This window comes from Cynoglossus semilaevis, chromosome 14 (genome assembly GCF_000523025.1).
Source record: "Cynoglossus semilaevis isolate Cse_v1.0 chromosome 14, Cse_v1.0, whole genome shotgun sequence".
Taxonomy (NCBI): Eukaryota; Metazoa; Chordata; class Actinopteri; order Pleuronectiformes; family Cynoglossidae; genus Cynoglossus; species Cynoglossus semilaevis.
The window spans coordinates 10,020,220-10,033,104 of record NC_024320.1 but is presented as its reverse complement, the minus strand read 5'-3'; the positions used below and the strand labels follow the sequence as shown (position 1 = coordinate 10,033,104).

At 40.8% G+C, this 12,885-nt stretch overlaps 2 protein-coding genes across 3 annotated transcripts in view; both read left to right on the top strand.

Moving 5' to 3' along the window:
• LOC103389526 (SH3 domain-binding protein 4-A-like) overlaps positions 1-6,970 on the top strand; it is an 18,594-nt gene extending 11,624 nt beyond the window's left edge. For both annotated transcript variants that reach the window (XM_008324968.3, XM_008324967.3), the window contains exons 4-5: positions 4,124-4,312; positions 4,391-6,970. In XM_008324968.3, the coding sequence (XP_008323190.1) occupies positions 4,124-4,312; positions 4,391-4,615 (414 nt within the window). In that variant the 3' untranslated portion in view covers positions 4,616-6,970. The remainder of the gene's footprint in view (positions 1-4,123; positions 4,313-4,390) is intronic.
• Positions 6,971-7,553: 583 nt separating this feature from the next.
• Positions 7,554-12,415, top strand: LOC103389527 (ADP-ribosylation factor-like protein 4C). The gene has a single exon (XM_025062617.1). It carries the CDS (start codon positions 8,746-8,748, stop codon positions 9,328-9,330), a length of 585 nt encoding a protein of 194 aa, XP_024918385.1. The 5' UTR covers positions 7,554-8,745; the 3' UTR covers positions 9,331-12,415.
• The last annotated feature ends 470 nt before the right edge of the window (positions 12,416-12,885 follow it).

Below are 12,885 nucleotides of genomic sequence, written 5' to 3'. Positions count from 1 at the left end.
GACTTGGCTTTGGGCTCAGCGCTGCTTGTGGAGCAGCTGCCACAGAAGTGGCTGTTGAGTTAAATAAGAAAAGATTATCATTTAGTTTTTGAAAACAACTAGCAGCTGAAAGTGGTGAGACCTTCTCTGAATCTAAAGGCTTAGCCTTCCATGTTTCATCACAGATCTGTATTTTGGTGGGAACCTCTGACTTTGTTTAAACACAGACTCTTCTCCAACACTGCTGAGCTTTTGTCAACTCAAGGTCCCCCTTAGTCTATTTTCCTGACAAACAACTACAACACACTCCTTCTAATGTAATTTGTCTCTGTCTTCACAAATAAGGACGCCACCTTGTTTGTTGAGACAAATCTCTGTTGCTCAGTTGGAGAATTAGGGATGTTGAAGTGTAGAAACAAGTCCTTCATGACTTGTGGCATGTGTCCTCGAAGCACTACTACAAATACTAGAGAACCAACTGTGTCATCCATAACTATTGAACAAAATAGCTATCACTATAGAATTATGAAAAATGGAATTAAATTACACCAAATAGCTAGAAAAATTAGAAATTCTAAACAGGACAAGACCAAAGTGGCCACTAAAATTGAAAAAAGATCCCTTAAACAGCTGGAGAAGGACTTAACTTCAGAAGAAATGAACTCCCATCAGTGGTCAGGACCAGATTGTGATGAGAAGCCCAGCAAACGGTCCTGATGGTGTCACGACCTCATTGTCCTACCATTGGTGTCTGTAATAGACATTGCAGAACACAAAGAAACAGGAAAATGGGCATTTAGAGGGTTTAAATTGGAATTGATAGGAGTGGAATAGAGACACAGGCCTGAGCACATACGCTGCAGGTTAGATCTCCTTCCAGAACAACAACAACACTCAGATTCACACCATCAAGCTGTGGTCTTTGAATCTTTGATACCAGGTGAAGGCTCTGAGAAGCTGGGACAAACACAGCATCCTGATTTGTTGCTGCTGGATCATGATATACAATATATATATATATATTATCTATGTAAAAAACAGCTACGGTAAACAAACAAAGACTACAAGGTTCAGAGCTACGTTGTCTGTTGTATCTTTAGAAACCTTCGAATGACAATTCCTTCACCAAACGTCATGCTTTCATAGGTTTTATAGGCTTTTCTTCAACAATTGCTTTTAACAACTTAGTAAATGGGAAACAATATTTGACTAGAAATAAAAGTAGAGGACATATTTCAGCTGTAAATACCAGGAATGAAAGTCGTTTCCTGCATGTTCTTCAGCTTCATATCAGCTTCTCACATCCCTCACTACCACACTATCTGCCACACGATATCCGGCAGGTGTTCCTGTGTGAAACACGAACAGCTATTGATCTGGACGTCATGGGCTGAACTGCCCTCGGGGCCATCTGACACCACCCTGGCTGGATCTTTTACCAGCACGGCTCCAGTTACAAAGACAGGGAGCTGGCAGAATGAGAAAGACGTCCCTTGTGCTTTTCAGGGTCTGAAAAGGCAGGAGAGGGAATGTTAAATGATACACCCATGAGGGCAGGTGATTGGTTCCTGCATGCAGACATAATCAATCCTCACTCATAGTTGTGACCACAGACACCGCTACCAGCAGAGTCTACAGAATATTGAATATTTGATTTTAGCCATTTGACCAGAAAATTGGATTTTTACAGTACATCACGTGTCGCACACACAAGACTTCCCACCAATCAAATTATTCATTGTATCTCGAAGAAATGAGCACGACGTTAATCAGTGTGTACTCTGCTGTATCTCACTGTTTACCTGGTGGTTGTCATGGTGGAGCTTCGCCTGGTGTTGTAACTTTTCACAACAGTGGTGTGTGCTTCGTGTTGTGAATTTATCATCTGGGCAGTCGGTGGTATGAAGTAATGAACACAACAGAACAGCAGATGTATTTTTAGCCGTGAGCATTATCATGATCGAGGCCCCCTGTCAGTGGTCTCCCCTCCAGGCCTGTGTACTCATTCGTACTGAAACGACTGTAAGAAGGCCATGGGGCTGGCTACCCTCTGTGTCTGCTCCTCTTATCTGGTAATTCAATTTGTCCAAGTCTGAGCTGAGTTGGAGATGTAGGTGTAGCTATTTTGTGTATTAATATATTATAATAAATATAATATATATATTTTATAAAATAAACCACCTTCACTGTGTTTACATATATAAATATATACACATGTATAAATATATACACATAAATATATAAATATATACATATATTCACATAGATACACACTTGCATACATGTATATACATATACACACATACTGTGTATATACACACATATATACATACATATATACACACACACACATTTATATATGGTGTCCTTAACTTAGGTCAAAGATCTGTTCCTACTGTGCGACAGGACTCACATACTGTCCATCAGAACCGATGTCTCTTAGCTACGCTAACACAGTGCTAACATCATAATGTAGGACATAAAAACATCAGAAGAGTCTGACTTACACCTGGGAGCCATAATAAAGGGCAAAAATATTACAAAAAAACACAAACTGAATGTAGCACAAGCCAACAGATGGCGTACTAACGACGGATGTAAACAAAGCTGTCTTCCGCGTATTGCGCTGCATAACGATGTGTTCGTCCACTCCCCTCCCCAATCTAGTTTGCGAGTTTTAATGCCGTCGTTGGACTGATGGAACAAGTGTTAGCGTTTGTTGTGTTGGGAAGCAATCAGGACCAAAATGCATCACTACAGAGATGTAGACCAAGAACAAACTCAAAAGAACAGGAACTCACTGGATAACAGGACCAGGAACTGTAGGCAGGACAATGACCCAAAGTCAGAGTGAGGGACAGGGGGTATATATATATATATAAATACCCAGGGCACCAGGTGACACCAATGAGACTGATGAACAGGTGATCACAGGACACAGGTGATGACACTGATTGCATTAGTGGGGGGAGGGAGACAGACAGATGTCACACCAAGACTTGGTCTTGGTTTATGGACGTCTAAAACCGTGGACTCTCCGTATATATTATCTGAAATATTTAGTACAAAGTTGTTACAGACATTGACAGGTGTGTGTGTGTACATTTATCATACAATCCTCTACTCAAAGTACTAATTAGCTGATCTGCAGCTGATCCAAAGTGCCCTCACTCACACACACACACATACTTGTCATGCAGCTGAACTCATGTGATGGGATTATATAGAGCAGATATTATTATCAATACAGAGTAATCCATGGTGTCCTTGTACAGAACAGAGAGCTGTCGTCTCCATCTGCTACAGTTTGGGCTCAGTTGTATGTTCAGAGATGATACTTTGTTCTTCCTATAGAAAGAACCCTCATGTTGAGCTTCCATTGTGTTGTACTAGCTGTGATGAAACTGTTGAACCGTTGACCCTTTTGATGTTAAAACCCCTCCGTGTTACTGATTGTACCGCCTGCTTTTAATCCTTTCCGGCTTAAATGACACGTCTTCTCATTTGCATTTGCACGCATCATAGCCGTCCCCAGACAACAGGCCCCTGAAGTGTGTGTGTGTGTCTATATTTAGACTGCAACCTGTGTTTGAAGCCTTAACCAATGGGGGAGAGAGCGGGATGGGAGGGTTGGAGGGACAGTATTGCTGTTGAAGGCCAAATAATCTGTTGTCCAGGAGCACGGAGCAAATCATCAAAGGAAGGGCAGAATGTTAAAGAATGACAGATATATTGAAACTGCAGTCACATTATTGGCAAATCGAGACTTGAAAAACATAAAAGTAAGTCAAAGTAGCTAAAACAAGACTAGCTCAAGTATCCAAGATGGCAACAAAAGAGGAAGATTAGCTACTATTAATTCAATTAAAAATGTAATTAAAAGTTCTAAAATGATTTTTTTAAACTAAATAAATGTTAACTAAAAGAATAAATTAGACAAAGGTACGGCGATACAACTTTACTGCTAGCTAAAACATACTTAGCTGCAGATGATAATATTAGCAAAGAAATCAACAATTTGTTGTTAAAAACAAATAAATGCAAACGACACGTTAGCTGAACAGACACATCCAAGTTGCCCAGGGGAAGCACAATAACTGCACTGTGTATATGAGACATACTGTGTTGTCTGTCGCTCTGCCAGGCTCTGTTAAAAATGGACTGTCAGGGCCTGGTGGCCAGGTTGGTGCTGGACTTTGTCTTGTTGACCACAGCGGTGGAGGTGGCGTCCAGATGGAGGGAGTTGGCCGAGAAACTGGCCAGAGTGTCCCGGCAACAGATGGAGGCCTATGAGGCTCCTCACAGGGACAGAAATGGACAACTGGACAGTGAGGTACAGTACCAGAAGTATGGTAGTACTACTTTATATAGAACACACTGTGTGGTCTGACCCGTATTCCTAATCTCGCAGTCAATGTGGAAGCCCGCCTATGACTTCCTCCTGACGTGGGCAGCACACATCGGTGACAGTTACCGTGACATCATCCAGGAGCTCCACCTAGGCCTGGACAGGATGAGGAGCCCCATCACCAAGAGGTGGAAGCACCTGACAGGCACGCTCATCCTAGTCAACTGCCTGGAAACGCTGCGCAGCGCCGCCTTCTGTCCCACTGGATATGGAGACTTCGCTGTCTGATTCCATTCAGTTACAAATGAGCTGTTTATTTTTAGACTGCATGAACATTTTTAGTCTTCGACATTTGGAAGAAGAAGTCACAGAAGTAGAAACACGTTGGGACGAATTCCCCGTTTAGTCAAGTTTGCCAACAGTGGCCCATCTTTGGTACACAAAATGTTGGTTAATAGCTAAGATTGGACTTGCACTCATTAACCAGAGCTACTCCTGTACTGGCTAACAATCACAATTAGCCCTAAACAACGCCTGGAATACTTCATATTTACTGGCCCATATCTGGTACTCACTGTATAGAGAAGCCAAATACACACCAACCATACCACATTTGTTAATCAGAATATGAGCCGCATCTCAAGCAAATCGACTCCATTGATGGTCAGACAAACTTGCCTTCTTCATCTTCCCATATGGCACAATTATCCAGTCAGAGTCCAGGCTAATTCAGTTGGTCCACTGTATGACAGGAAAGGACCAGCTGTGGTAGAATACACTGGTATTCTGTACTGGCTGCTACAGGTGGGTCAAATGAAGAAGGGTTCCCAGAACTTTGCTAAAAGCACTTGCTCAAAAACAATGACTTAACAGTTTTGTTTAAGTTTGGCTGAAATGAGTTGTGGGTACAAAACCCCATCGATTCATTGTCCATGCCTTGGTCATATCAACAGTACTTGGGAAAGTAAAAACATTGCAACCAAATCAAAGAAAATCACCCGTTAGAGACACTTTTTTCTACCTCAGCGTTCTAACAACCATGGACCACGTTCATTAATTCTTTTCTTTCTCCTCCCTCTTTAATTGTTTCACTACAGACCTGCGGTTACTTAAAGCCTGTCCACTTAGTCACCATCCTTTCTTCCCCGTTGATCTCAGGACAGTCTTAACGTCTTAACTTCCTGTCTTTATCTGATCGTATCATAATCACGACAGACATTCTCATACAGAGGTTTGCCAAAAAGTTGTATTTTTAAAGATTTCTACATTTGCAAAATGGCACAAGTGGTGTGCTGTGAACAGTGTTATTGTTACCCTGTGGTCCCAACTCCCATCTGTGTTTGTTTTTCCTATCAGTAAATGTGTCATTAACAGATTAAACTCCCTCCAATGTCAAAGTCTGTGAAATACTTTGTCAGGATTAGAATGTTGGCCAACTGTAAAACATCAAACATGGTTGTTTCTGAAGCATGGACACAGGACAAGGACTGACGAAGACTGAGGGACAGACGTATATACATAGATAAGTACCCAGGCCACCAGGTGGCACCAGTGAGACTGATGAACAGGTGATCACAGGACACAGGTGAGTGTGATGACACTGATTGTACAGCAGACAGAAGCAGGGAGGTAAGGGAGACAGACGGACCTCACAGTGCCGTCTTTACTGGGTCACATTCACATTCAGAATGTGGAATGGTAGTACTTTATATAAAATACTAATATTTTCACTCCAACTGTCAGATGCAGGCCGAGGTAACTGAGAACTGTCCAGGATGTTGATGCTAACAAAAGGTTCTTAATGTATCAACCAGTGAAACGCATTAATTATTAAATGCACTTTGTTTGGTGGTGCATTAGCCAAACCTCACGTCCACACCATCTGTCTTCTGTGGGATTTTGCAGAAATAAAATGGCATAAATCATGTAATATTTTCCCATCAAATTTTAAAGGTCAAACTCCTTATGTGAGAAGAAATGTGTCAAATATTTTACTACAAAAGTAATATAATAATATTAAAGTAATTTGGGGGATGGGGTACATTAAATACATATATTGTATTCAAAAGCTGACTAACTGGCAGAAAAAAAGCCAATAATTGTAAATAGACCACAGCCATGTGTGTACTTATACACAAAAAGCAAAACAATAAAACGGTAAAAAAAACATTCCACAACGACGACACTTAATCTCGTGTGATGTCATTCATATAAAACACAACTGAAACTAAAGAAACGTCCGACAATGAATGCAGTCATGAAACCAGGATGGAACAATGACTGATAAATAATTAATGGTATTAAATATGCAGATCTGAAATGTGGCCTCTGAGCCAATAGATGGCAGCATAATCATATATTCACAGCAGGAGAAATAATAATGTCATAAATCACAGTAGATGCATTTTTACAGCCTAAAACCAACTTGTTATTTTCTTCCCTGTTTCTCTAATGTTGACTGTAACTGTTCCACGTCCTGAGGGACTTTTTCACGTTCTACTTTCTGGGTCTCTACCAAGTAGAACACCTGAGTGGTACACAGGTGGAAAATCAGCGGAAGGTTTAGTTTAGGACTCTAGATATAAATATGCTTCTCTTTTTTTGAGAATATTACACATTTGGACCAGGTCAGAGGGACGCCATTTAAAGCTCAGTGTTATACTGCCCCCTATGGTAAAAACAAGGCTCTAATGTCAGACACAAATCAACGTTTACCTACTGTGTGAGAAAGTAAAAACAAGTGATATGGCTAAATTAATATTATATAAATATTTTAAAATATATACTTTAAAGTAATATATTTTTAATATTTAAATTTCTAAAATATATGAAAAATGCAACCTTCTCTTTTTTAATTGTTGGTTCTATCATAATTAACATATCTGTTTACATCAATATTGTTTGTAAGCAGGACGTTTCACTCAGAGTTCTGTTCAATCATTGTGTATTCAGCAATTGTGCCAATATATCATTTATATAAACCATACAATTGCCAGCCATGGAACAGCCAAACCTACTGAATATATAGACCAAAGAGACTGAGAATAATATTCCAAATACCAGAAACAGGCCAGATCTCTGCTACATTTTTTACCTCAGATAAACTTACAGTACATATCGCTGTTACTGAAAGAGCATACTATATATTACATTTAAGCCACATACAGTTGCTTTAGTGGCCGAAGTTTTCTTACCAACAGTAGGTACAGTATATGTGCGCATGTGTAGATTTTAAGAAAAGCTAGCCTGTCAGTATCATTATTAGTTAAAGCTTTAGTTGAAGCTAAAAATGTAACCAGTTTGGACCGTTGTACTCCAGAGAGTCATAGTTAGTTCCTTGTGGACCATGTTTGGTAACTACAGTATATTTCTGGCCCTGTGTCCGGGCAGATTTTAAAATTTGAATACAAGACGTGGGCACCTCCAGTCTGAAAAACATTGCTTTAGTAGGCCACGTACCATTTTGTGTTACCCCTGCTCTAATGGGTTGGGTGAATAGGCTTTGTTGATAATTAATGCATTGCAATTAATTTCTGCCAGCTACAATTTTGTATAGATTTTAAATTTCCTATTATATAGAAGGAAAGCCACAAAATTACGACCAAACGCCCTTTTTTAAAAACGCATACCTAATTATTACAGTAAGTGTGGCTTTGATGGGATCTCTCTGTAATGACACTGTACCGCCAGTAGACTGAGTAATTATAAGCGTTGTAAATGTGTTTCACCAGCAGGTGTCAGACCTACTTCAGCTCAGACAGTGGCTGGTCGCGCAGCGGAAGTAGCGCGCAGTCACAGTCTCAATTGATACATTTCAAAATAAAGTTCCCACGCAGCCTTCCGGTGTGTTTACCTGTTTTCCTACTCCGTAGCAGCAATTCCTTTTATTTCAAAGGAGCTCCGTCTGAAGCAGGACATGGATCTGGTTTTCTTACTGACACTTGGCGCATCTTGACATGTCAGTGTTTAGAGGCTGGTCACACGCCACCACTTGAGTGTGTGTGTGTGTGTCGAAGAGAGGCTGTGTGTGTGAAGAGTTGTGTGTGTGTGTGTGTGTGTGTTACTACATGAGGACACAAACAGATGCAAAGACACAATGTGACACCGGACTGTGCGTAATTTACGCATTTGGATCGCGGTGCGCACCGTGACCGCACCGCTGTCTGTGATGAACTGGGTGATTTTTTTTTTTTTGATGCTGTTGGAGTGAATCCAGGGATGCTGTGGCGTGTTGTGCTGCCGAAGTGCCGCCACGCTACGTGGGGCTGCGCCCTGCACATCTGCTGAAGCCGCGGCTCTTTACGTTTTTCTCACCCATTATCCCAAAAATGCTGTGGCGCTGGTGTGTGATGGATCACTGGGGACGTATTTGAGCATCTGCTGCGGTCATACGACTGTCGGGGCTCACGCTCTGCAGAATGGGGAACAGTTTCTCAAATCTGGCTGCCTTCCAGTCCTTGCACATTGTCATGCTCGGACTGGACTCTGCGGGTAAAACCACAGTGCTGTACCGGCTGAAATTTAACGAGTTCGTCAACACTGTTCCAACCATCGGCTTCAACACGGAGAGAATCCGACTGGGAGGTGCGGGGGCCTCCAGGGGCATCAGCTGCCACTTCTGGGACGTCGGGGGCCAGGAGAAGCTACGGCCCCTGTGGAAGCCCTACAGCCGCTGCACCGACGGCATCGTGTACGTGGTGGACTCCGTGGACGCCGAGAGGCTGGAGGAGGCCCGGACCGAGTTGCACAAGATCACCCGGTTCTCAGAGAACCAGGGAACCCCGCTGCTGGTCATCGCCAACAAGCAGGACCTGCCCCGGGCGCTGGATGTCGGGGAGATCGAGAGACAGCTGGCTCTGGCCGAGCTGAGCCCGTCCACCCCCTACCACGTCCAGCCGGCCTGCGCCATCATAGGGGAAGGTCTGGACGAGGGCATGGACAAGCTGTATGAGATGATAGTGAAGAGGAGGAAGTCACTGAAGCAGAAGAAGAAGAAGCAGTGATGGCAGGTTTGAAGCTGCTGGACTGATCATCTCTATAACTGATAGATTATAGGATGGATTTCAAATTGTAGCAGATTAAACATCATGTAGCAGAATATCGTCATTGACACATTGCAGGGCTCTCGATATATATACACATATATATACATATATATATGTATATATATATCAAGTGAGCTCAAATAAAAACAGCAGTTCTGTCAATATAAAGTCATCCACATACAGTAGATGTGGTTTTGTAGAAATGTTTTAGGAGGAGGAAGTTATTTTCACATTCAAAACGACATAATCTTATGATATAATCAAAAATGACAGAGACCCTCAAACCAAATATATTACAAGATTAACAACTATCCATGATGGACGACTGTTCACAGCTTCTCTGAAGAAGAAAAATGGTCAGAAACTAAAGTCCCAGGTGTTGGGATGCTGATGTGACTGTAGTGAAGTCAGAACAGTGTATGGACCTGTAGGGGCAGAGCTCCCTGTTGCTGCCACATCGTGCTGTGCACAGATGTGAGACTGTTGTAAATGTGATTATCAGGCGTGCACTAATGCACAGGCACAGGGAGATGGCGTTACACCAAAGACGAGTCCCCTGGGAAGACATGTAAAACCTTTCTGATGTCTCCTTCCCTACTGCCGACCCCTCTGTGCTGGGAGTCCTGTCTCTGTGCGGCCACACCTTTGGAGGAAAAGTATGAATACAATTAAATCAAACAGCTGTGAAGTACATTTTTAGCAAGTTTGTCAATAAGAATGCAACAGAATCAGGTTTGTTTTGATGAGACTGTGCCTAAAATATTATTACAAGTGCAATGCAACTTCACCAGTTCCTATCGAGACAATAGAGTGACCTTCGTATTCATCCAAATCAATATAAAACCAGGCATTTATCTACTACTGCAAAGTCACTTCTAGTGGATGTCTGTAATTTGAGTCAATGTTGGAAGACGTCATGCTTTATGTTTGTAAGATCTTAAGTCAAATAGAGTCTATATTTGCATGATTATGGTTATGTAAATGACTCAATCACAGATTATCATTTACTGGAAATAAACCTTACAGGTTTATCGTGTAATGAAAGAAAAAGGAAGAAATTTGTAATGTAAAAGGGGACGCTGTAGAAATATTTACACTACTGTAGAAGTAGTGTGAAATTTAGTCATTTCCCAGAGTATTCGTATCTAGAATTAACCGTCATGTTTTTCTTTAGCTGTTAAGATTGTTTGTTTTTTGATTCCTTGTTCTTTATTTTAGTAAAAACAAACATATTGTTAGACTGATCAATGCTAATCCCATTTAGAGGAAATGTAAGATAAAGCATACTGCTAGAAGGCCACCTGAACTCCAGACCTATTCTCAGTCCACCTCGTATGCTTTGTGTTTGTGCTGACTTTATCTTACATTTTCCTCCAAACAGGGTTTAGTTTCACACTGAATCTCCAAAAAAACGTCATCTTCTTCATAAATTATACAGTCTATGATTTATGGTTTGGCCTGCTGACCCCTACTCTTTCATTGTCCGAGAGGTGTGTCGTTCCCAAGGAAGTCTTCTTTGATCCTAACCAGCTCTTTGTGAGGGTCTTCTGCCCTGAGAATCAGCTGATCCTGTCTTTACACGACACAGATGTCTGTGTCTGAGTGGAGAATTCTTAGTCTCTAATCAACGGTCCTTCCGATTCTTTTCAAATTCTTAAAGACAACAATATTTATGCAGCAGGAACAGCAGAAAGTGCTTCATTTGTAGATAATGTGATCAATTACTTGTTGAAAAAGCAATAAGTAATTTCTTAATTTTAGTGTCTTTCCCCTGTACTGTCTTATATTTTATTATAGCCAGCGAACAGATCTAGTGCCAAGTCTTGTACCTTCTGTTCTATGACATGTTTTATTATGGGCTGGAAATTAATTTGATTTTCTTCCTTCTGTATATTACATTGAACTGTCTTTTAGCAACTGTCAAGCATTTTTTTTCAATTATCTTTTAACACGTTTTAATCATCTTTATTATTTTGTTTAATGTTTGGACATTTTTTAGATATTCCTTTTTTTCTTGTCCTGTTACACCTTCCTGTATTTTAGCTGTTTTTGTTGTAATTTAGACTACTTCAAAATCTTTTTATCTTGTGTCTTACATTGGCCTTTTCCAACTTACTTAGATAACTTCTGACAAACCTCACTTCAAACGTTGTGATTTTTTTTTCCAACCACAGCATAAAACCAGAGTCTGTTGTCGTCAGCATAGAGGTATATATTTAAAATGGAGCCGATTCATACAAAAGCAGACATAGTGCTCGTTTGTTCAGCTGTTTCTCAGAGCGTTGGCAGTAAACTTGTGTAACTCGGACGTCCTGTGTGCTGTGTGTGGACCTGCTGGCAGTGACTGGACAGAGACGTTGTGGGACAAGTCTTTCTGCCTGGTGACGATGCAGAAAAAAAGCAAAAAAAAAATAACAAACCAACAGGCTGGAACCTGTTCAGCTAAAGACAGTTGTCCTCCTTTTGAATGAGACTTTGTTTGTTTTGAATGATAAACTGAAACAAATGGTGTGTTTTCAAGTGTAGCCCCCCGATAACAACCATGTCTGCATTACAGACCCAGACCCTGGTTTCTGGACTTAAACCTGGTCTTAAGTGATCAGGCTGTTGAATGTGCCATGTTGACTGATCACGTCAAAACCTGTCTGCTGCAGCTTCACATCAACAAAGTAATTAAAGCATTAATTCTAAACTAATGTCTGCAGCATGTTGCGTTTTCCTTGCGGGTAGAGAATCTCTATATTATTAATAATTGTCTTGAATGTTAAATCAAATCAAATCCATTTTGTCGCACTTGAAACCATACCCAGAAGACATGAACTCCACGTCATTTCCGACATGAATCGGACATGGACGTGGTATCCTGGTGCCATCGTCACGTTAGACGTGCTCAGCGTTGCATGACAGACATTCATTCACACGGTGTAAATTACACAGTTTCGTGTTGCAGCCGAGATACAGCAAGACCAAACAATGTATTACATGCCAAATGGAGAAAAAAAGACAAAGTATTTTTGGGATTAAAGTCTTTGCAGTTGAACTTGCGTGTTGTCTGCCTCGTTTTTTTTTTTTTTTTTGTTTTGATTTTAATTCCAGTCATGATGGGGAAAATTCCCAGCAGCTAAGTGCCACTTGTACATTTCATCCGGTGGAAGGTTGCTATTAAATATGATATAATCATCATCATCTTTCAGCAGAAAGTTACTTCTACTGAAGCTTTGACTTCAAGTACAACTGCTGTAAAGTCATATAAAGACTGTGAACAAACTCTAGTAAATGTTTAGTTTGATCTTCATTATTTCCAGGACAGCATTAAATCCTTTAATAACTACTAATATGTGTAGTAGTGACCAAATACTGTAGGAAGTTAATCATATTGAACCATACAAGTTAAGGTTAATATGGAGTATATTCAGTTCATATGAGTGAATATATATTTAACGTTTTCAGTGTGAGCAAATCACTTTAGCCTGGTCATTTGAATAGCAGCTCTCATGCCAAAAAAGTGTGGAT